The sequence below is a fragment of the Cydia amplana genome, chromosome 5 (assembly GCF_948474715.1).
Source record: "Cydia amplana chromosome 5, ilCydAmpl1.1, whole genome shotgun sequence".
NCBI lineage: Eukaryota > Metazoa > Arthropoda > Insecta > Lepidoptera > Tortricidae > Cydia > Cydia amplana.
This window is the reverse complement of record NC_086073.1, coordinates 10016839-10042253: the sequence shown is the minus strand read 5'-3', so window position 1 is coordinate 10042253 and position 25415 is coordinate 10016839. Positions and strand designations below refer to the sequence as shown.

The following is a 25415-nucleotide window of genomic DNA, read 5'->3' as shown; positions in this document are numbered from 1 at the left end:
ACAGCGTGGAGACGTACGGGCGCGCGGCCCAGGGCTAGGTGTGTCGCGGCGGCGGCGCGCGGCGGCGCGCGCGCACCGCGGGCGCGCGCGACACCAGCACCAGCGACGACGCCAGCGCCAGCCGCACCGGCGCGCAGGCCCCGCCCGGCAACCTGCGAGACACAAACAGTTTATGGAAGCGTATGGAAAAATCTATTCGTTTTTTGAGCCAGAACGACTCGATGACGTGGAAGTACCGCCGAAACGGGACGCCAAATGAGATGAGCAAAAAGTGTGTTCGGGATTTGAGGGGTGAGATAAATTTCATGAAAAATTGTAACTTGTAACAAAAGTGGAAGTGTCTTATAACAAAAACAGTTCGTTTGCATTTCAAGTTGTTAGAATAAGCTCTCATGAGACGGACCCCGTTGCTATGTGTATACTATGATGATAACTGTAGCCTCCTTGCAAATGAGCTTCTTACATGGCGACCCTGCCGTGGCCGCTCGCCGCGTACCCCTTCAAACCGGACGAGCACGGAGCCGTGCAGCACCGTCACAGCTGCGACCGGCCACGTGTCACGCCCGCGACCGGCCACGTGTCACGCCCGGTACATACCTGACGAGCACGGAGGTGACGGCGGCGCGGCCGTCGCCGGTGGGCTCGATGGCGACGGGCCGCAGGTCGGGCGCGCGCCGTGCAGCACCGTCACAGCCGCGACCGACCACGTGTCACGCCCGGTACATACCTGACGTGACACGATGGCGACGGGCCGCAGGTCGGGCGCGCGCCGTCACAGCCGCGACCGGCCACGTGTCACGCCCGGTACATACCTGACGAGCACGGAGGTGACGGCGGCGCGGCCGTCGCCGGTGGGCTCGATGGCGACGAGCCGCAGGTCGGGCGCGCGCCGTGCAGCACCGTCACAGCCGCGACCGACCACGTGTCACGCCCGGTACATACCTGACGAGCACGGAGGTGACGGCGGCGCGGCCGTCGCCGGTGGGCTCGATGGCGACGGGCCGCAGGTCGGGCGCGCGCCGTGCAGCACCGTCACAGCCGCGACCGACCACGTGTCACGCCCGGTACATACCTGACGAGCACGGAGGTGACGGCGGCGCGGCCGTCGCCGGTGGGCTCGATGGCGACGGGCCGCAGGTCGGGCGCGCGCCGTGCAGCACCGTCACAGCCGCGACCGGCCACGTGTCACGCCCGGTACATACCTGACGAGCACGGAGGTGACGGCGGCGCGGCCGTCGCCGGTGGGCTCGATGGCGACGGGCCGCAGGTCGGGCGCGCGCCGTGCAGCACCGTCACGGCCGCGACCGGCCACGTGTCACGCCCGGTACATACCTGACGAGCACGGAGGTGACGGCGGCGCGGCCGTCGCCGGTGGGCTCGATGGCGACGGGCCGCAGGTCGGGCGCGCGCCGTGCAGCACCGTCACGGCCGCGACCGGCCACGTGTCACGCCCGGTACATACCTGACGAGCACGGAGGTGACGGCGGCGCGGCCGTCGCCGGTGGGCTCGATGGCGACGGGCCGCAGGTCGGGCGCGCGCCGCCGCTTGCCCGCGCCCGCGCCCGCGCCGTGCAGCACCACCGTCACGGCCGCGAATGGCCGCTTCGCCATGTGCAGCATCTAAAGAGCGAATAAAGTTATGTGGATTCTAGGACGCCGATGGTAATAGCAATTTCGAGAGCCAAAAGTTTTGTAACTTGTAAAATCGCAATGGATATCAAACTTGACAGAACGGAAAACACAGATACCAAACAGTTAATTTACAAAATACAAGTTTCGTAAAATAAAAGTTTTTATGGTCTGGATGGAGCCGCCTAAGCAATAAATTTGCTTGTATTTTTACACAGCCTTTATATAAAAGCACCGTTTAAAGGCCATATCATATCGTGAATTACGTCAAAACAGTATAAACTCACCTCAACAACGTGTCGCCTCCTCGCCCGCCGCACGTCCGCGGCCTGTTTCGCCTTCCACGCGACCACGCACGCCGCCAGAAACAGAAAGAAACACGAAAAGAACACAGAGAAGAACACGAACAGGTCGATGTGTAGCTGGTCCTGTCTGAAAAACACCAGTCCGAAGCTAGCGGCGCCATCATCAGAGCGACGCGCGCGGATTATCATGTAGAATTTAGTGTGTCCAAGTTCGTGGAATTTTTCAGGCAGGGTCAAAACGAGACGGTTGCGGAGCTCGCGCACGCGCAACAAGATATTCTTCTTATCAACAGTTATGTAGGTTGCGAGATCCTTCGCCTTGTAATCTGCAAGCGTATACTCTGTCTTCTCATAATGCCAGGTCATGCGTGGCGACTCTTCAACGTTATCGTCGAACGTCGGCATTTTGCGATACGGCTCGTGTTTGTAATACGCCGGGTCGATCTCGACGACGTGCGCGCCGTGCGTGCCGTTCACGGAGACGACGAACGAGCTGTCGTTAGGGCTCAGGTAGAGGTCTACAGCGCCCTGCGTTACGTCCACTACCACTCGTATGTCTACGTTCATGTATCTCGGATTTACGGCTACGAACACCGTCTGGCCGGGGTATAGCGGACGCGGCTTAATCTTGCATTCATCTAAAATAAGATATAAAGCTTTTAATATGGTAATATTTATAGTCGTTCAACTATCACTCACCAACGAGTTTAATATCCAGAATATATCGTCACTGAAATTAGGTTTTTACTTTAATATCGATTCTCACATGGCGGCCCTGCCAAACTCCAAATAAAACAATATTATAAGTTAATTCATTATGGTTATATAATTGCACATTTTTGACATGTAAACCGGTTTTATCAAATAAATGACTATGACAAAGTTCTAGTCTCATTTCTAATTTCCAAAGATTTACTCACCGATGGACTTGCCATCGAAGCACAGTTTATTTTCAATGTTGATGGTCTTGTAGCACTGGTGCCCGTTGCGCGGGTCGCCCATGTAGAGGTCGCGGCACTTGACGCACTGGTAGCGCCAGCACTCCTGCGCAGAGTTCTTGCTGGAGCTGGCGGTCTGGCAGGACGCGTCGCTCTCGGTGTTGTTGCCGCAGTTGCATTTCTCGCCTGTCACCGGGTCGCAAGTGTCGCCGTGGCCGTGGCATTCGCAACTGTATGAAAAATTACTAATTTAGTCTATATAATATAGTTTAGACAAAGGTTTGTATCGTCGCAGGCTCAAGGGGGCGATATTCAACGGATTTAATTCCACCAATTTCTTTGGACATATAAGACATATTCATGACGATGTTTTCGACACGACACGTTGGTTGGCTTTTTTTAGAATCCATAACTCCCGCGGGAACAATATAGGCCTTTGTCTTTCAGTACACCGGCATGAAATAAGATTTTTCTCGAGCAAGTTTGATGAAAAATACATATGTGTAAAGACTAGGCGTAACCTTTTTAATTTTGTACATTCTGAAAAGATTTTGTCATTATTTATAGAGGAGTTGTAGGTATTATAAAAGTGCCATTATGCATTAAGTTCGCCATTTGTACATTATTTTTGTATTTTGTGCAACAGTTTAAATAAATAAAAGTACTTTAGTTGTATACTTCGCAATAAAACATTCATTTGAAAAATGTAATACTTACGGTCGGCAAGGATCGCTAAGGTTCTCCGATCCTCTAAAATATCCTTCAATACAGCGTTCGCAGCGCGGTCCGTCCGTATAGTTCGCGCACCGCACACAGCGCGCCTTCGCACTCTGGTAGTACTCGTCCAGGTCGCTGGTGTCGCGCTCCTCGCTCGTGCAGATGCTGGTGTGCCCGTGGCAGTACACCGAGCAGGGGATGCACTGCCCGTTGTCGGTCGGATCGCCGACGAAGTTCGGCTTGCATTTCTCGCATTGGTTACCCTGAAGTAAAAGGTATAATTAGATCAACTAGATTATTATTCATCAAACTTAGCAACCTCTTACAAACCTGTTAAATTTTGTCGCTTTCCAACAGACGGAAATGCCAAAATTAGGGATAAGGCAAACGATTATCGACGGTTTGTTAGATTTAACAAAAGTTTATGAATAACCCCATCACTCTTTACATGGCCTTGATTTTAAAACGGTTTTTAGGGTTCCGTACCCAAAGGGTAAAAACGGGACCCTATTACTAAGACTCCGCTGTCCGTCCGGCCGTCCGTCTGTCACCAGGCTGTATCTCACGAACCGTGATAGCTAGACAGTTGAAATTTTCACAGATGATGTATTTCTGTTGCCGCTATAACAACAAATACTAAAAACAGAATAAAATAAAGATTTAAGTGGGGCTCCCATACAACAAACGTGATTTTTGACCGAAGTTAAGCAACGTCGGGCGGGGTCAGTACTTGGATGGGTGACCGTCTTTTTGCTTGTTTTGCTCTATTTTTTGTTGATGGTGCGGAACCCTCCGTGCGCGAGTCCGACTCGCACTTGGCCGGTTTTTTTACATGACTTTACAGTTAAACCAATGCGTCACGAAACTTAGACTAACAACAATAACAATACTTATAACAACAATAATAGCACATTACACTAGCATAGACAAATTAGGACAGACAAATTACATTGGAAAAGTTGAGCACCTAGCATCCATCGCCTCACAGAATCTCAAGCATTCACTATACACTGCTTCCACTATGCTGTCAACTAGATTATTACCCCCTATTCATAAATCTTAGGAACCTCTTACACAGTTACACACCTGTTAAATGCAATGTCTATTTATTCATAATTTTAATATTACTTAACTTAATCTACTCCCCTATGCAAGTTTACATCAATTCACAGATCCCAAAGAATGACTCAGTCGTTAGTAGGTATGTGTAAATTTAGTTTCCAACTGACAGAAATGCCAAAATTCAATTCAATTCAATATATATTTATTTCAGACCAAAATTACAGTCCATATTTGTTAGTTATGTACAGTACTATTTACTTATATCTATGTTAGTTTATCCTAGTCCTATCCTAATAAAAACTTACAAATTACTATTTACAGTCCTGGTACTTAGGAGCGTGCAGCTACACCCAGTGTCTATAAAAAGGGTTATCTAGCTTCTCTCCTATTGCCGCTAAGAAGCCATTGGCGCTGCCTCGCACGCGACACATTTGAGGGATAAGGCCAAACTCACCATGGTGTTGTTGTGGCACTCGATACACTTGTCGAGCTTGTCGGGCCCCTCGCAGTGCGCGTGCCCGTTGCACTGGCACTGGATGGTGCAGTTGGCGCCGACGTAGCCGAAGTCGCAGCGGCACACGTCCGGCTGCACGCACGCGCCGCGCACGCAGCCCTGCGCGCACACCGCCGCGCAGCCGTCCGCGCCGCGCTTGTGCCCCGCGCCGCACTCGCACACGTAGCCCGCTGGTAGATCGCGGCACACCTATGCACAGGAAGGGATATTTAAGGATTGAGAAGAGGCACCGAATGCTTAAGGTGGGTCTACACGTCACAGACTTTAGTCTGCGCAGCGTGTCTGTACAGACTTAAGTCGGTGCAAATGGGACGTGTGGACGTGAAGTCTCAAATCTGTAACGACATCTGTGCATTTTTGTATCTGGCATCAAAAAGTCGGCGCAGACATGCGTGTTTGCGCCGACTAGTGCACTGTGTCTGACTGTGTGGACGCATGTTCAGACTTGTTTGGGTCAACTTACGACAACTTTGGTTAATTAATTAACAGTTTGCTTTGTTTTTATTATAAAAATGAACGATTTAAGAAAATATTCGAGAGAATTCTTAGTTGAATTTATAGATCTATATAAGTCCCTTCCAGCTGTATGGAAAATTAAGCCCAAAGAGTACTGTAATAGGGATATGAAGACGTCCGCACACCACGAGGTTTAAAGAACAACTAATATGTCTGTATCGTGTGGACGATGTGAGTCGCACATACTTTTGTCCGTGCAACAGTCTGCGCAGCGCAAGTCTGCACCGTCTGGACCCAGCTTTACTTATATAAGAAAATATTTCGATCAGTTTTTAATATATTTTTAAGTAAAAAATTATAGCAATAAAACGGTATCTGCAAAATAATAGGTAACCAACAAGATGTAGTCATATTTATTAAGAGACTCTATTGCTATTGTTTTAATTTAAACTGTCCCTAATCATAAAATTCGAAGGTTTAAAAATGATAGCGTTTAATAAAGCTAACTTTGCACCGACTTTGACAGAATTCAGTGTGGAAGAGTCACTACTCATATTTTCATAGAAATTTGATACTCACATTCGATACCTAATATGAACGAAATATTATTTCCATACTTTGAACAGACTCTATTTACACGACTGCCCAAAAAAAGGAGTGTATTGTTTTTTAATAAATAAGTAGATAGCGGCAAAATGTGTCACGTACCTCAGAATCAGCTTTACACTGGTGATGATTATTCTCACACTCATTTTCGGGCGGGCAACGCGTGTAGTGCCAGGAGAACGTGTCGATGGTCTCGTTCAACTGATGCGCGCTCGTGTAGACCGCCGCGCACGAGGTCCGCGTCGAGTACTCCAGCGGCGAGTCGATCGAGCCTTCCGTGCACACGCCCTCGCCGTTGGCGCCCTCTATCGCACACCAGCCGCAGTGCGAATGGTGGAGACACTCCGTGCACTGCTCGAATGTATCGCAAGGCGCTGGGCATTTGTTTTTATCGGCTTTGGTTAGAACGAGCCCGCAGACCCCGCCCGCGCAGTATACAGGTTGATACGCTGGTGAAATGCATTTCCCCAAGTATGTCGCCCAGTGGCATTCAGCGAAGCCTCCTTCAGCTCCGTCGGAGCTCAGGCACGATTGGCAGTCGGTGTATGTATGACAACGGCTCGGGCACTCTTCTCTAGTTCTTGGGCGGATGCTGGTGCGACCTTGCTCTTCTATTGCGGCGCAAGTCCAGTTGAACAGCTCTGTTGGTTCCTCTGAAATTCTTGTCATTTGTCCTACAACAGATCGTTCGGTCAGACTACATATACATTTTGAATCTTACAATATAATATGGAAAGAAAGTACGGGGTCCCGTTGTTTCCCATAAAGTTTTAAGTCATAATGCATTATTTGTCATATTATCATTAGTCATAAAACTGAAACCGTTAACATTTCAAGATTTTCGTTAGGTTACCTATCCTATAGATAGGTTAGGTTTGTTTTATGGCAATCCTGAAAAGTGACGCGTTTCTGAACCAAATGAATTATGACTAACGAAAATTCGGGCAATCAATACATTATGGCTTAAAACGATTTGGGAAACAATAGAGACCCAGGAACATAGACTAGGAATCCTCTAGACGGAGTTTAGAGCAATTATTTCATGAAACCGATGCTGCTAAAAATACGGGGGTGCGGGGGGACGAAGTGAGCGAATCCCGTGCCGTGATTGGTCCGTTCAAAGACACGGACCAATCACGGCACGGGATTGACTCGAAGATGGAGTAAAACTACCGTATAAGTGGCAGAGGGGGTAGCGTTACTATGCTCAGTCTAGAGGATGTCTTGTCTGTGCCCAGGAAGTACACATCAATTTGTAATGTTTGACCTACCTTCTCTGCTAGCATGGCGCGTCCATGTGCACTGGTTGTTGACGCATTTCTCGCAGTCAGACGCGACGCACCTGTGCTCCGGACACTGGCCGACGTCGCTGATGTAGGTGGTCCCAGCGTTGCACTTTATACTGGTACATGACTCGTCCGTAGGTACACATTCACCTGTGCAAGGAGTTGGATTAAAGGAATAGTTCGAAATAAACGAATAAAAATGTCATTACAATTTAAACTTAGCTGACGGAAAGTATTTTTATTGAAAATTCTACTAAAAAAGATAAAAGATAGTTTATTCAAGTAGGCATAATTACAATGCGCTTATGAACGTCAAATAAAGTTAACCGGCTCCAACCCTACACCTCAGCCCCGAGATTTTAACTAATTTAACGATATAACAAATATAGTGTTTTTTTACCGCTTTTCCGATTTTTCCGGTACGATTTGGCAAGGTTACTTGTATAACTGAGCTAAAAACGGCTTAAGCCACATAAAAAACCGAGGACATTTTACAAACGATGGTAAACTATTAAATATACTTGGTCAAGCAGATCTTGTCAGTAGAAAAAGGCGCAAATTTGACAAATGTAGGCGCGAAGAATCAAATCCCATAGAAAAATTTGAATTTCGCGCTTTTTTTACTGACAAGATTTGCTTGACCAACTATACGTACCAACAGCAGCAGCACAGGACTCGCACCACCGGCAGGCCGGTTTCTCTTCGGGATACAGCGGCCAAGCGGCCAGGCAGGACGCGCACGTAGTAAAATTCTCACAAGCGCGCCTTGCAACAAGCTCCATATCGCACGCTTCCCCAGAATTCGTCGACACCCTATCACTGCTCTCGCACCCGGGCTTGTTCACAGAGAAGCATTTAGTATAGTTCCCTGAGCTGCAAAAGCTACAGCCCATCTGGCTTCGACACTCCAGCTTGCTAGCGCTCCAGAGGGAGCAGAGGTCTTCGGGGAGGGATATGCGCGTGACCTGGCAGTGAGCGCTGCCGGTCCAGCCCCCGATGATGTAGATGTAGCCTTCGTTCTCTGACTCCATGTCGATGGCCATCGCGTGGGCTATGGTCGGCGGCGGTGGGTGGCCGACTATACTGATACCTAAAACCATGAGGAACAAGCTTAATACTAGAATAAAAAATAGTACGTATAAAAAAACCGGCCAAGTGCGAGTCGGACTCGCGCACGGAGGGTTCCGCACCATCAACGAAAATAGAGCAAAACAAGCAATAAAACGGTCACCCATCCAAGTACTGACCCCGCCCGACGTTGCATAACTTCGGTCAAAAATCACGTTTGTTGTATGGGAGCCCCACTTAAATCTTTATTTTATTCTGTTTTTAGTATTTGTTGTTATAGCGGCAACAGAAATACGTCATCTGTGAAAATTTCAACTGTCTAGCTATCACGGTTCGTGAGATACAGCCTGGTAACAGACGGACGGACGGCCGGACGGACGGACGGACGGACAGCGGAGTCTTAGTAATAGGGTCCCGTTTTTACCCTTTGGGTACGGAACCCTAAAAAATCAGGAATTAGAATCAATAAAAAGCGGTTTAACCCTTTAACTTCCATATGTATAAATTGGCCAGCCCAAAAACGATATTGTTGTTTTAAATTTATAATTGAAGTTTTCAATCGGTCGGGGCGAAGATATTATATGTAAGAAGTAAATAGAAGCAAATTTGGCATGCAACCTAAAATACCAGAAGAATCCATCTTGTGCTCAGTCTTATCTTAAAACTATGATCTTATACCTTGGTTGCATTATTTGCAGACAAAACTATTAAAGTGTAGTTAAGTGAACTGACCTTTGACAAGCCTGACCCACTGGTTGCAACTATAGATGTAGGCGATGAGCGAGTCAGATCTGTGGTCAGGGTCGCTGCGACCGCCAAACACGACCATGTAATCGTTGGTTGTCACAGCCGAGTGCAGGTACGCGGGCTGTGGCAGCTCGTGGTAATGGTTCCGGCGGGGGAAGTTAGGCAACTCGCTCCATTTCTTAGTTGGGTAGTGGAGAGCAAAAAGTTTGTTAGAAAGCGATGTCCCGTTGTAAGAATACAATATCCCCCCGTAAACGTACAGGCTCTGCGACGGCGCGTGATACACTGTGCTGTGTCCTATAACACCGGCCGGCTTAGAACCCCCGCAATTCAATTTTATCCACTTATCATTGTCAAGATCGAATTCCCAAATATCGGCCATCATGCCCTCCTCTAAAGAAAATCCACCGATAAGCACGAGACTCTCGTAATCTTGGTACTTCTGAAGTGTCAGCGTGTGGCCCGCGAGAGGAGGCGGTTGTTTCTCTTTGTTGTTGATGATATTCCATCTCTGGTCTTTTAGGCTGAACTGCCAGAAATCTCCTAGTGTCTTATTCTGACCGTTCTTTTCTTGTAAACTGAGTCCACCGTAGATGTAAATGTTCTGTTTTGAGTGATAAATTTCTGACGCGTGGAAGTAACGACCTTCGGGCATTTTAGCGTCAGGAGTCGCTTCGACGGTAACTTGCATCCATGTATTATTCTTGGTGTCGAAAAATCTGATATCATTCAGAGGTCCATGTGACAGCGAGTACCCGCCGAACATCCACAGTCCTCTTCTATCTGCTACTAAACTGTGCCCGAATCTGGGCAAAGTCTTTCTGAGATGATCTAATCCGTCGGACAAATATTCTGAATTGAAAAGTTCCGTAAACACGAGTTGCGTTTTGTCGAGTTTAATAGAACAGTCGTCGCCGCCGTACCCTTCGTTACAGAGGCAGCGGCCGTAGCTGGGATCGCATGTTCCGACGTCGTTGGCCATGCTGCAGTTGTTGCGACAAATGTCCACTTCGCAATCGGGCCCGCCGAAACCTTCGCGACAGACGCAGTGGCCCTTGGTGCACACTCTCGGCCACGGGCAGTAGAGACCGCATGCTAGTGATTTGTAGACGCCTTCGAATCCTTGTTCCACCTGTCCCTGTTTGTAATGGACCGTTAGGTTCCCGCTGCGTGCCTCCACGATGCCTGACGACGCTCCATTGCAGAACACTCCGAGCAACTGACTCTGCTGGTTATTGCTCATATCCGGCACACCTCCGAGCCCATCGTACACGTATACCGCGTTTTCATCACAAGGTACGTTCAGCGTAGAAGAATTTATAGTAAACTGAATTATCGCATCTTTCATGTCCCCGGCCGATATAATCCATAGACATTCTTTCGATGGGCCTATGATCTTAATGTCCGGGTCGCTTTTATAGGAACCTATACCCTCAGTCTGTGACGCGTTGAGCATTCCCCTGGGCTCGCATTGATAATAGCATTTTCCGCCGTGCCGGGGATCACCGTAAAACTTTGGTTTGCATCGCTCACAGTTCTGTCCTTCAGTGTTGTCCTTGCAGATGCACTCGCCGGTGGCGACGTCGCAGAAGCCGCGCGTCTCGTCGCCGTGGTCGTTGCAGTCGCAGCGGCGGCAGCCCTGGCCCGTGGTGGCGTTCCCGTGGCTGCCGGGCTTGCACGACTCGCAGAACTTCCCCTCCGTCCAGTCCTGGCACTCGTCGCAGCGGCCGACGCCGGTGCGACACGTCGAATGATTGTGGCAGCCGCAATTGATGGAGCAATCGGCGCCCGTCCAGCCTAAATCGCAGTGACATTTGTAGTGCGGCGCCCCCAGACAGTACCCGTGGATGCAGTTGTTGTAGCAGGTCTGCACGCAGCTCTTGCGGCCGTCGCCGCTGTAGCCCTGCTTGCACTTGCACGTGTAGGAGCCGTGCGTGTTGTTGCAGACGGCGTGCTCGTGGCAGTCGTGCAGCTTGAGGCCGCACTCGTCCACGTCGGGGCACTGCGCGTACGCCCACCCGGCGTCGGCGGCCGACACGTTGAGCAGCGACGCGCAGTCGGCGTGCGCGCGCGTGAAGTCGCCCTCCGTGCACGCGCCCGTGATCGGGTTCTCGTGCGAGTGGCACCAGCCGCAGCCCATGGACCGGAGACAGGTGGAGCACTGCGCGTGCGCCCGGCAGGACTTGCACTGGCCGGCCTTGCGCGCGCCGTCGTCGGCGGCGGGCGCGGCCGAGGCGCGGTCGAGCCACTCGCGACACAGCCCGAACTGGTACTCGCTGGTGTAGACGCTGAAGCTGAAGCACTGGCGCGTGGCCTCGCACCAGACGCAGCGGCCGCGCTCGTCGAGGCAGTGCTCGCAGTCGAGGCGCGTGCGGCAGGGCGCGGGGCACTCGCGGGGCTCCACCACGGCGCCGGCGGCGCGGCCGCGGCGGGCGCAGCGCGCCTCGTCGGCCCACCACTCGCAGTGGTTGCCGGCCACGCAGCGCTCGCAGCTGATGTAGTTGGAGCAGTTGGGGCAGGCGGCGGGCTGCAGCGTGAGGTAGCGCCAGGCGCCGGCCGGGGCCGCGGTGGCGCACGAGGCGCGCTCGTCGGCGGCGCGCGGCTCGCACGTGTCGGTGAGCTCGCACCAGCCGCACGCCGCGTCGGCCAGGCACAGCAGGCAGTTGTCGTAGTTCTGGCACTGCCCGTCCGAGTACGGCTCCAGGAACTCGAATGTGAATACCTACAAAAAACGATAGAACTTTGATAAAAACAAGTTACATCGATGTAACTTTTTACCCGTACACTATATCATCGTTAGGCAGTTATAACTCGGTACGATTATAAACCCAACTAACGTCGATAACGATGCATTGTAATGTAACAAAGTTCAATTTCGATTATTAAAACGGGTTTATGGTACCATACCATATTGTCACTGAAGTTACTTAGGTATGCCGACGGTACAATTGGAAACCGAAAGTGAGTTAAATTTCAGTCATACAAAGTTGTAAAAACACACAATAACAACCTACAAAAAAAATGTATACCTTAGCAGTTTCCGTCGTTTTATTATGTAGCAGTTCCATTTTGGCATGATGATGAGAAGGATACAGCCCTGTATGTAACGTATCGTTGGCGTGCATGTCGACGGCTAGTCTGCCTGGGAACAGCGACGGCCAGTCGACGACAGAACAGGCAGACGGCTGGGCCGTTAAGTTGGCTATAGATTCCGTCTTGGGCCCGAGCGCGAGCGATATGTTCGAATATCCAGCGCATACGTGCAGGATTTCTCCCGTCCCGTTCCAGTGCTGAGGAATGCGCAGCCAACCTCTCAGCCGCGCTTCGCTTGACCCGGTAAAGATATGATTGCTTCCCCCGCCGGTGGCCCAGTCGACGGTAGTCGCGTTGACGACGGACACCCCGTCGGGATGGTTCCAGTCTGCCGGCTGCTGGTATCGCAGGAACGTGAGACCGGGTCGTTTGTCTAAATCTTTGCATTCCTCTGGAGTCGTCACTTCGGTGCCGGTGGTGCCCCACCAGCCTGGGTTTTGAGAAGGAGTGTCCTCGCCACAAACACCGTAGTTATCTGTAAATAAAATACTTAAATCAATTTAATTATACTCCTGTCAATAAAATATCTAAGGAGCTTCTCACATCCACCCTTTTTATTGTTTTGGAGTTAAAAAACTAAACATTTAGAGAATAATGTATCTATGTTTGTTTTACAAATACAACAAGCAGCGCGCACATGGTTATACGCAAAAATTTTAATACAGCAGTTATATTCTAAGTACCAACGGTCCCATTGATCAAGTGGGCCAGGCACGAGTGGCACTCGACCGTAACGTACCGTCCTTGTGGTGGCAGCGCGCGTTCTGCACACACCAGCTGCACTGGTGCAGCCCCAGTTTGGTGCTGACGGACGGCAGCGGAGCCCGGGAGCCGGCGCGGCCGGGCGGCGGGCCGTGGATGAGGCACGAGTGGCACTCGACAGTAACGTACCGTCCTTGTGGTGGCAGCGCGCGTTCTGCACACACCAGCTGCACTGGTGCAGCCCCAGCTTGGTGCTGACGGACGGCAGCGGAGCCCGGGAGCCGGCGCGGCCGGGCGGCGGGCCGTGGATGAGGCACGAGTGGCACTCGACAGTAACGTACCGTCCTTGTGGTGGCAGCGCGCGTTCTGCACACACCAGCTGCACTGGTGCAGCCCCAGCTTGGTGCTGACGGACGGCAGCGGAGCCCGGGAGCCCGCGCGGCCGGGCGGCGGGCCGTGGATGAGGCACGAGTGGCACTCGACAGTAACGTACCGTCCTTGTGGTGGCAGCGCGCGTTCTGCACACACCAGCTGCACTGGTGCAGCCCCAGCTTGGTGCTGACGGACGGCAGCGGAGCCCGGGAGCCGGCGCGGCCGGGCGGCGGGCCGTGGATGAGGCACGAGTGGCACTCGACAGTAACGTACCGTCCTTGTGGTGGCAGCGCGCGTTCTGCACACACCAGCTGCACTGGTGCAGCCCCAGCTTGGTGCTGACGGACGGCAGCGGAGCCCGGGAGCCGGCGCGGCCGGGCGGCGGGCCGTGGATGAGGCACGAGTGGCACTCGACAGTAACGTACCGTCCTTGTGGTGGCAGCGCGCGTTCTGCACACACCAGCTGCACTGGTGCAGCCCCAGCTTGGTGCTGACGGACGGCAGCGGAGCCCGGGAGCCCGCGCGGCCGGGCGGCGGGCCGTGGATGAGGCACGAGTGGCACTCGACAGTAACGTACCGTCCTTGTGGTGGCAGCGCGCGTTCTGCACACACCAGCTGCACTGGTGCAGCCCCAGCTTGGTGCTGACGGACGGCAGCGGAGCCCGGGAGCCGGCGCGGCCGGGCGGCGGGCCGTGGATGAGGCACGAGTGGCACTCGACAGTAACGTACCGTCCTTGTGGTGGCAGCGCGCGTTCTGCACACACCAGCTGCACTGGTGCAGCCCCAGCTTGGTGCTGACGGACGGCAGCGGAGCCCGGGAGCCGGCGCGGCCGGGCGGCGGGCCGTGGATGAGGCACGAGTGGCACTCGCCCAGCGCTGGGCAGATGCCGCCGCAGCGGATGGATTGTAAGTTGGTTGTGCAGTTTGAGCCGATCGTTCTGCCGTAACAAGTCTGGAACAAATATGATTACTTATATTTTCACCATGATTAAGAACTTTATTATCACTGCCTGCTGCACTCTAATATACATTATCTGTACTGTACTGTACATACATCCACACTCAGGGTCTGCGAGGCATTCCGGCAGACTCTGATGCCGCGGTCGTGACTTGGGGTCGATGTTACTACTTGCTAGTCCCACGCCGTATACAACAGATCATCTAACACAGTAGCTTGTGTACATACATCGTCCGCAGAGCACCAGCCGCACTCGGGGTCCGCGAGGCACTCCGGCTGGCTCTGATGCCGCGGACACGCCGACTCGGGGTCGCTGTTGCTGATGCCCGCCTGCCAGCTCGGCACCACATATGCTAGCAGATCACCTATAACAAGATATTGATGGTCAGACTGAGCCTGACTGAGGTTTATTTAGTGGTTTTATTGCTATCAGAATTCTCGGCACATGGACGTGTAAAACATAGAATGCGGAGTGTGATTAGAACTCGCGAGGGCTGCCTAACACTTCAAGCGAGATCTACGCGTGGCAGCCCAGGTGGTACAGGTATAAGGTAATATATTTACCATTGACATTCCCATGATATCCTCCAGCGATGAGTAACGTTGAAGGAGGTTTTAAAGCCGCTGCATGTGCAAAGACACCCTGCCGTTTAGGGTAGAACTCGCGAGGGCTGCCCAAGACCTCCAGAGGGATCCACGCGTGGCAGCCCAGGTGGTACAGGTACATTTGACCGTCGTAGCATATCTCCTCTTTATTGTGCCGATGCGAGTAACCGCCGAACACTACCAGGTAATTTCCTGCAATGAAATTATTATTGAAATTACAGACGTTTAATAACCACATAATAGATTGTGAAGAAGATTCTAAGTGCAGTCCATGACAATTGTCGTCTTTTTCAGTAATTAAATATCGATTCACATCAGTCGTTCTAGATGGATCTGCCATTTGATTATGGACAGTTGAATAGTAGATTCGATTCCTTTTTCGGCTTCGATTCAATTCCTTGGCTGATTTAAAATGTATCTTACGTTAGTTGGCATTGTGAGCTAAAGTTTTCCTAAACGTCACGTTCTGTAAAAACCTTATCGTACAATTACCGATTATGGTCGATGTGTGAAAAGCTCGTTCTCTCGGTACGTATGTGTCCCTTAAATGCGCCCTCGGATAATGTATTTCGCTCCAATGACAATTGTCAATATCAAATGCAAACATTCTATCGGTCAGTTTTGAAAATCTGAAAATCAAAAGCAAAATTAATGTGCCTTTATTAATATCGAGTTATATAATGATCTGAGCCATTGAGCAAGTGATCACTGCTTCGATTGTCCCGCGCTTTTCATCGTTAAAAATACTCTTAGACTGGCGTTATTTTTCTACACGTATACATAGTACGACAACCTACAACAAAAGCATATACGCGTTCTAAAAAACGACCATAAGCACGCAATAACATAAAATACAGTACTCCATGCTGGCAACTGTTTAGCAACAGCGTGGGAAGGACGTATGTATGCGATGATACATTGCGACTGAACCGATACTCAATCGCTACTGTATTACGATAACTGTTGTACTAACAACTATTGGTAGATCTTATCTCGTTGGAATAGGTAAGGTATATCGGCACTACTTTACGTATGTGATGCATACATAGTTACTGCTTTTCAACTTTGAGTAGCAGGTTGAGATACGAGATTTTTTCAAAGTAGTGAGTGCCGATATGCATGACCATATTATAGTACAGCTGCTAGAGTTGTTGACACTCACCTCGCCACACTAGCGACAACGCCCCCGTACACCAAGATCGAGTTCGAGTACGAATGGTACACGGCGGTGTGCGCGACTACTCGCACGTCCAACTCCTTTCCGCCGCGAACTTGCACCTTCTCCCAACTCTCCGTACTTGGCTCGCTTAGTTTTATCTTATACATACTGAAAAGGAAGGTAAATATACATTATGTATATTAATGAGTCTCATTGAGATGATTCAAGGTTGAACTTGTTATTTCTCTTTGGGCCCCATCACCTTGAATTTTACATTGTAATTCAAATTAGATTATAAATGCAAAACATCTCAATCAGTTAGCGATTGGAGGTCAAATATAAAGAAATGCCTCATTCATGAGTCATTGTCACTAGATCGTGCAAGTTTTCCTTTTAGCAAAAATGCAGGATGATAAAATTACTCACTTTGATGAAAATTCTCCATCCACCGTACTACCTCCAAAAAGATACAGTTCATCCTTAACAGCTGTTAGCGTATGTCTAGTTAGTCCAGGAGGCAAGAATGAAGAATTCACGGCTCTCAGCGTCCAACTATTAGTCTCAGCGTCATACAGCCACAGCTCCGAGGATAAACTACCGTCTGATAGCTTTCCGCCATACAAAACAAAACCAGTAGAAAAGGCGCAGGCAGAGTGCCCGTATCTCGGCTCGGGTTTTGTGTCATTAGACTTCATAATAGCATTTGAGAAGTCCGGCTTGTCAGTAAAATGCAAGTAACTTTCGGAATAAGGTGTTGGTGAATGAGAATACATAAGAGGTAATGTGGTTTTGTCATGGTGTGATACCGAGGATAAAAGTAAATTAAATAATGAACTCCTATTGCCTATCTGCCAGCTGCCATCTGTATTGCCCTGTGGAAAGAAACATGTTTTATTTATTCGTACAGAATACTTACAAAAAGCGCTTTGTTTGGCTATTATTACAATGGAACGTGAAATAATTATAACTGGTGCTGAATTTTTCATGAGATACCTCTCTTTGTTATGATAATTTTTAGGTCAACGTCGCAAATGTCGTAATAACACAGTTGTTTGCTAGCAAAATAGCACAATTCGTTACGGTGTAAAATCTGGTTATTAAAATAAATGGTTACCTTTGTAAAGAGAGTTAAAAATGACTGATCTATTTCCTCATTAGTTGGATATCTACGTAATACTTTTCCATTTTCATCATACCATTGACTAGTTGAGAACCTGTAAAAAGTTATCACATATTATTTTATAATAATTTTACATGAGTAAGACATGAGTAATTTAACAGAGCAAAATCTGTCGTCGTAATTTGAAACTACTTGCTTAACAATAAGGTCTATATTAGAACAAATAATATTGTTCAAATTCTTTGTCTCAATTAAGTGTACAAAAGACAATACATAGACTCACTTATAAACTTCTAATAAGCCTAAAACTTTATTCAGATCATATCCTCCAAATACGTATAGAGAGTCCGTGTGGTTGACGTAAACAGCGGAGTGCGCCGCGCGGCGTGTCATGCCGCTCTCCGAGCGAGACAGCCAGTGCCAGCTGTTGCCGACCTTGTCGCTCTTCTTCAAAGAACAAGACTCGCCGGAAAAACTGAAAATTGTAGAGATAATTGCAGAATTACATTGCCTTGGCCTTCCTATATAATGAGTGGCTGACATTGATAATGAAGCAGGAAATGTTAGGGTCCTACTGGGACGTAGAAATAAATCGCGGACTGTATCAAAATAGGCTGGTTTATTCCGCCTTAATTACAAGAAGAAATCCCGGCCAAACAATTATAAAATTAAATTCGGTATTCGTCCGTTGCCGGTGAAGTAGGTAAAGGCAAGTGAGTGTGCCGCGCGTCGCTCGCGGCTTGCCGCGATGACGTCGCGTGCTGCCCGCCGCCCGCGCGTCTCCACCCGTGCGTATATCCAGTACTTAACAGAAATATGGAAAGGAATTATAATGATCAACTTGACTGTTGATTACATTGGGATGTAATAGTGTTGACAATTATATAAAACACAAGATTCAATTTATTAAGAACCAATAGAGAGAACAAATTAATCAAAATGTCAGATACACCAAAATTACATTAATTATATAAAACATCACATAAACACACTACATTTCTACAAATTACATAACACAAAAAAAAAACACAAGTCAAAAACAAAGCAGTCAGCAATTAGTCAAAAATCCCACCCCGCGTCATCCCAGGCGCAAAGGTGCCCAAAACGCTCGCCGCATTACCGCGCTGAATCGCGATGGACAACCTCTGCACCAGGAATGACCCGGAGCGGGGATCCAGGCCTCTTTCTCGCAAACGGTTCCCAACCTCCTTAAAAAACTCTCTAGCCTCTAAGCACCAACAGCCAGCCGTTTCGACCGCCAGAGGCACAAACAAATAGCCGTCCAATTCCGCATACTTCTCCCGTTTTCTCAGCGCCGCCACCTCAGCAGCTGCCCCTGCTGCCCTCACGGTGCGGCCAATGTGCGATGCAGCAAAAGTGCTGACGCATGTAGCGTCCCAAAGCAATATTTTTCTACAAGAATTTTCTTCAAAATTTATAATGCAAGTTTTTATTGTAAGCTGAGCAGGTAAAACTTATAAGGACGATTTCAACGAGCACAGTTATGGGAACATGAGTAAGCATGAACACTTTCCGTGTGCATGTCTAAAATTGTACTGTCACAAGCTTTGTTGACAATGCAATATGCTGTTGCTGGCTACTGCGTTCAAAAACTTGCTTAGAAGATTTAACTTAAAAAAAAAAATAAAACACAGCAAGTAAAAAACTAAATTCAATTATGAACAATAGTTACGCTTACGATTTATGTTCATTTTCAATAATATAAAGCATAACTACAAACTCAATATGTCAAGCCATCTCACTGTCTAAGAAAGATGGAATAAATCAACAACTTCCTAATTATCATTATGCCTACACTACAAACGCAGTCATCAATTTAGAACCTCGTCATATTAACTATTCTAACAACTATCATCGCGGTATTATGTGATTCACTAACACGGCAATCGTAATTCTATTACTTTAGTCATTAATCTGGTAATACTGTGCTACTGAATGTTAGTAAGGTAATGGGTTAAAGCCGAAATTTAAATTTGTTCACCAACTTGTGTGATGTCTTCGGAAAAGAGGAAATTGTCACTATATAGTATAAAACAAAGTCGCTTCCCGCTGTCTGTCTGTCCCTATGTATGCTTAGATCTTTAAAACTACGCAACGGATTTTGATGCGTTTTTTAGTAGATAGAGTGATTAAAGAGGAAGGTTTACGTAAAATTTGTTAACCCGTGGGAAGCCGGGGCGGGTCGCTAGTTGACTATAAAAATGGAATCTCTAATGCTCTCTAAAACTCTAACAGGACTGCAGAATTATTCCAGGGAGGTTCTTCAACATCTTTTAATCCTTTGAATGCCAGGGCTACTGTTTATACAACGCGTCATTCAAAACTTTACCGTAATGCACACAGGTTGAATTGTAACCGTGTGCGTCTGCAGCCGTTTTTAGCAGTTGTAGAGAGTTATTACATTTGTGCCAATTCCAAAATACTACATTCATGATATTTTATGTATGTTTTCTTGCAAGACATAGCCTTGCCACATCACCTAAAGTCGCGTCTCAATATCGCGCAGCGGCCGCGCGAGCATTGTTCGACCGCGGAAACCTGTATTTTGGCTCGCGAGCCATTTTTGGCACCATCTTGTACTATAGTGCGGCATCCGCATGCGGCAAGCGATCCGACGATCGACCACATTATATTACAAAAATAAATTATTATAACATTCTTACCCCTTCTTGCATAAGCATCTATCTCCTTTGCACTGTCCATTATTTGAGCATTGGTTAGGACAGAGCTGCAAGCTGCAGTCCTGCCCGCCGCGGGTGCCAAAGCAGAAGCACTTGTGCTGCACACACAACCCGTGGCCGGTGCAGTTGTTGGGGCAGTCATGTATGGCGTATGTTGCTCGGAAACCGTCAAGAACGTAATTGGTGTCGCTATACAGCAATATTAACATCTGCAACATAGACACATATAAATACTAACTTCACAAAAAGATTTAATGAATTTAAACATGACTTGTTTTATGTCAACATAGTACAATATTATTTATAGCTATTTTCATTACTTTGAAGAGAATTCTGATCAAAAATATTACTATTTCTATTACTAGTACCATAGCTAGTACCCTATTTGATCTGGTTGTAAATATGATAAAAGTATACATTTTTCTTGTTGCACAGTTTGGGCTTCTTAGGTGATCAGATCTTTTTAGGCTATGTTGCCTGAAAGTTAGAATATAAATGGTGTTAGCTGTAATGCTGTAAAAAAATTTTTCAGTAAATATCAATAAATATAATGTTTATGTCAGAATATATTGTTATCTATTACTACAAATGTATGCAGGAAATTAAGTTATTGGACTTCAAGTTCATCATTGGAACAGATTGATTGTTTTGTGAAATAAAGTTTAAGTATGATATGTATGTTTAAGTATGTTTAAGTATGTATGTATGTATGTATATTTTTCTTATTCTCTGCATTTTTTTTAAATATGCTAATATGAAAAAAGTAAATAACTAATTAATAGTTGCTTCATTTCTTATATTTAGTAGGTATCCTGTCACTGAGGTGTGCCAATAAAGAGTATTATATCTATCTAACTTTTATTTATACTAGATAAAATTGAGGGGCGTTGTGGTTCAGGTTTTTCCTTTTCATAAACAAGTGCACCAAAACAAATTTAATGTTGTTATATTCTTAAGTATATATTGTTAAGTATGAAATCTTGTTCTATTCATCATCATCCTCCTAGCGTTTGTCCCGTACTGTAACGGGGTCTGCTTTCCTACTTTTCTCCTTCCACTTCGCTCTATCCTGGACATCGGTTTCTGCCAACCCACAGGCGTTTAAATCTTTGGCGATGACATTACGCCACCGCTGCCTTGGTAAGGCAGCGGTGGCCCCTCCTGTTCAGGCCTGGTAAGGCAAAGCTAAGGGCTCTGTTGCCTACGTATTCAGGTGGCCTTCTTCTGACATGCCCAAACCACCTCAGCCGACTTTCTTGGAGCTTATCGGCGACGTCTCTCACTCCTAGGCTACCACGGATGTGTTTGTTACGAACCCTATCAATCCTGGAGACGCCGGACATCCACCTCAGCATCTTCATTTCCGCCACATGGATGGCTTGAACATGTCGCTGGGTCACTGGCCATATTTCGCTGCCATAAGTGAGGACCGGCCTTATGATGGTCTTGTACACGAGGCCTTTCATTTTTATCGGCATTTTATCGTATTTCTGTATCGCAATCTTTCCATAGTCGACTCTTTTATGTAGTGGCTATTTGATTTATTACTACATAAAAGAGTCGACTATGGAAAGATTGCGATACAGAAATACGATAAAATGCCAATAAAAATGAAAGGCCTCGTGAATGAAATCTTGTTCTATTGACATTATTTAAGGTCAGAATAAAGTGTATATCAGATTAAATTTGTGTTAATGACATTTTAATCACAGAATGAAACTGATTAAGTAAAGGTGTAAAGTAAATGTGATCATCATAGCTACAGCTTAAATTATAAGATGGTGGAAAAGTACTTACATATCCACTTGAGGCAGTCACATTTTGAGGTTCAGTTTTTCCACTAAAGCTTCCAAGTAATGGTGCATCAAATGAGTCTCCGTCATACACAAAGACATAGTCATAAGAACATTCTGTGCCCATACGCAGGAAACTCAATGTTATGAACTGACTTTTATTAGCTGCCTTGATAAGCCATTCACAATGGGAGTCCTATAAGAAAACTATGATTAATGTGTGCTGAAGTGAAATGTTAAGTATTTAATTGTCATGGCGAGAGTGACTGACTTGAGTGTAGTTAGAGTCGGTGGGTCCGTCGGTGATGACGCCGCTGGGCTCGGTGAAGACCCTGCGCGTCTTGTCGCAGGGCGCCGAGGACGCGGCACACAGCACGGCCAGGCAGATCCAACTCACGACGACTAAGCCTACTCCCTTCTCCCGATTCCGTGGGAAAAACATGCCTCTTCCGATTTGCCGCAAAACATAAGTCAACCATCAAAGCCATATAATCGTGAATTCGCAACTAATATCACTAAATGTAAAATAAACAAGCACTCATTTATCGTAATAGATGACATCTACTTCAAGGCTAACCACTTTAAAAGATGAATGCCACAATGACTCCCGAGATCTTTGATTTGATTGAATAAAACTATTATTTTCGCATTATTCCGACTTCGAATAATAAATGTTAATTGTTTGCTTGCACTTTCTAATGTATTTTTTCGTAAAAACAAACAATTCACGAATCTCACAGTCAGTTTTGACATTTGTTTGACGTTTGAAGATTGCTTTTTTTATGTCATCGTTAGGAACACTGTAAAGAAACAAACAGCCAAACATGTAAATATAGCTGGTCAAGCAAATCTTGTCAGTAAAAAAAGGCGCGAAATTCAAATGTTCTATGGGAGGATATTATCCCTTCGCGCCTACTTTTTTCAAATTTGCCTCCTTTTTCTACGGACAAGATCTGCTTGTCCAAGTATAATTTAATAAACTTTTGATCAGGACTCTCATTTTAAACATAGACAGAGAAAATCATACTGTCTTTGTCTTACTCTAGTACTAGCACCCAAAAGAAAGGGAAGTGTGAGACTATAACAAGGACAAACAACAATAGCACTTTCTCTGCTACTCCTACTGAAAGAGACATAAGAGTATCTCGTTCTGTCAGTTCCCCCACCACTAAAGCTCAATCCAAACTAATAGCCATAACAAACTACCGCACCGCACAGCGACCTTGGTGCGGTGCGGTAGTGTGTTACCGCTGTTATATTCATGATATACTTGGTCAACCAGATCTTGTCAGTAGAAAAAGGCGGCAAATTTGAAAAATGTAGGCGCGAAAGGAATATCGTCCTTTTAGAAAATTTGAATTTCGCGCCTTTTTTTACTGTCAAGATTTGGTTGACCATCTATATTGAATAACACTACTATAGTCTGTCAAGCCATTTCCGTTAGTAGAAAAGAGCGGCAAATTTAAAAATGAGGGCGCGAAGGGTTATCGTCCCGTAAACATTTGAATTGCGCGCCTTTTTCTACCGACTAAGTTGTTTGACCGGCTATATTTAATACTACGAAGTTCCGCAATACGCGACACCGCGTGGTTTCGCGCTTACGATTCCCACCGACCGGCTGGTATGGAATCGGACCGCGCCGGAGCGCATTTTCAATGTGCCTATAATGTGCTGTCTTTAGTCGGATTCCTACATTACGAATAGGTAGGAGAAGCTAAGAAAAGAAGCGATGGAGTCCGTCCAAATGTGCTGTACTCGTACAAATCTGAAAAACTTTACCTACTTTACCCGACGCAACTGCGAGGAGGGTGATTCAAATCCATTTAAAATCATACTCTCGGTGTCGTGTAGGGTTGCCAGATCGAAAGGCGCTATTATCGGGAAAAAATATCAATTTTTCGGGATTTTGGGCCTTAAGTCAGGAAAAAAAACCATTCAAATTAAATTAATTGTATTAAAAACAACGATATTTTACATTATTGGCACTACGTCAGCCCACTCTCGCCACGCGCTCTGACGGGCTCGACGCGGGTCGCTTGCTCGCTCGACGACAGTTCGGAACTTGAAATTATTGTTTTATAACGTGAAGCTGTTTTTCGGGACAATTTTCACTTTGTCGGGAATCGGGAACACTTGCTAAAAATCGGGAGAATCCCGCCGAATCCCGACCATCTGGCAACCCTAGTGTCGTGTGCTCCATAGTAGCGTCAAAACTACTGAAACTATTTTGTTGTGAATGAGGTATCAATTGATTCGTTTTAAGACGCAGAGGCCATAGGCTACGTTTCTAGACGACTTCGAAGTACCTTTTACAAAAACTCTAATATGTCGGATTTTTAAACGCTTTGCTTGTTCACTTTATGTTTTAGGTAAGTACCTACCTGAATACGGCAAACTCTTGGCAAACTCAATAGGAAGGTGTGTTTACCCGACTACGCAGGTATAATGTTTGGACAGAGGGCCTACCGCGAACCACGTTCGACGTGTTACCTCCCTGTCACACTTACGTACGAATTTACAAGTGCGACAGAGAGGCAACACGTACATACTATTTTGATTTTATTTTTTGACCTGGGGACCGAAGCAGTAGCTGGTGACGCAACCGGGATAAACTAGAATAGGTAATGAAGATTTTGTACCAACTATTTCGGTAGTTAAAAAATTTAATGCCTTAAAAAACATCCTTTACCAAAATTTCTTATAAAATTGTTACTAAGTAGGTATCTACATTTTTAACTGTATCATCTTTCCTATAATATTCAGGGGATAAAATTAGCTACGAAGTAAGTAGGGCATAGGCAGGAGATGCGTATCGATCGCACGCACTGCTGAATCAGCACCCGCCGGCTCGAGAGCACTGCGCCCTGCGGACTAGAGGCTACAAAGGCCCACTCGGGAGACCCAGGGTTAATGGTTAGTAAAAGATTGTTAGTTCAATAATTATTTAATTATTACAGATAAATCACAATTACATATTTGGCCCAAAAGCATCGTTAAACCACTTTATTCCACAGTACTTATTAAATAAATGTTTGACAGATGTTTGATTAAATGCAAAGATAAGGGTCTAATGAGGTTTTCTACCAGTTTTTTGACATTCTGCGTTTCAAACTCCATTCGGAACTTTATCTGACACATCTGTAAATTTGTCAGTAAAGTCAATGCAATTTATCGACGTGTATTCTGCTGTCCTACGTAACTGCTATTAAATTTAAATCGTATATGTATGGCTTTATACTAAAGCCGAAGTTAGTGAGAACTTTCCAGTCGCAGCAGTAAGTAGACACCAAGAGTAGAGGTAACGCATCGAACAAAGCGCCGGCAAAGTAAGTGTGCTCACTTTAATTGACGAGATCGTTACAGTATCAAATTTGACTTGATTTAACTGGATTTCGTTTTTAAGGCAGGTCTTATACGCTAACTTCAACGTATATATTATAGGTACACAGAACAGACAAGGTACAGTATTTCCCCAAGGTACATATAGTTCAAAGTTTGTAAATCAGCTACCCAAATACTTTGTTATTGGTTCAGCACCATAGATAGCTATAGTACCTACCGTTTATTACCATATTTACGGAG

General features: G+C 46.8%; 1 protein-coding gene across 1 annotated transcript; it reads right to left on the bottom strand.

Annotated features, from left to right (window-relative positions):
* On the bottom strand, positions 1–22595 carry LOC134648009 (multiple epidermal growth factor-like domains protein 8). Its single transcript, XM_063502443.1, has 22 exons — positions 22105–22595; positions 21838–22029; positions 20023–20249; positions 17622–17813; positions 17333–17432; positions 16645–17090; positions 16222–16386; positions 15552–15688; positions 15018–15251; positions 14682–14818; positions 14225–14447; positions 12358–12896; positions 9314–12050; positions 8169–8603; positions 7499–7663; positions 6330–6901; positions 5106–5354; positions 3590–3852; positions 2855–3102; positions 1917–2572; positions 1463–1620; positions 1–152 (listed from the first exon to the last, which is right to left on the bottom strand). Exons 1-22 carry the CDS (start codon positions 22273–22275, stop codon positions 35–37), a joined length of 8364 nt encoding a protein of 2787 aa, XP_063358513.1. The 5' UTR covers positions 22276–22595; the 3' UTR covers positions 1–34.
* Between the last annotated feature and the right edge of the window lie 2820 nt (positions 22596–25415).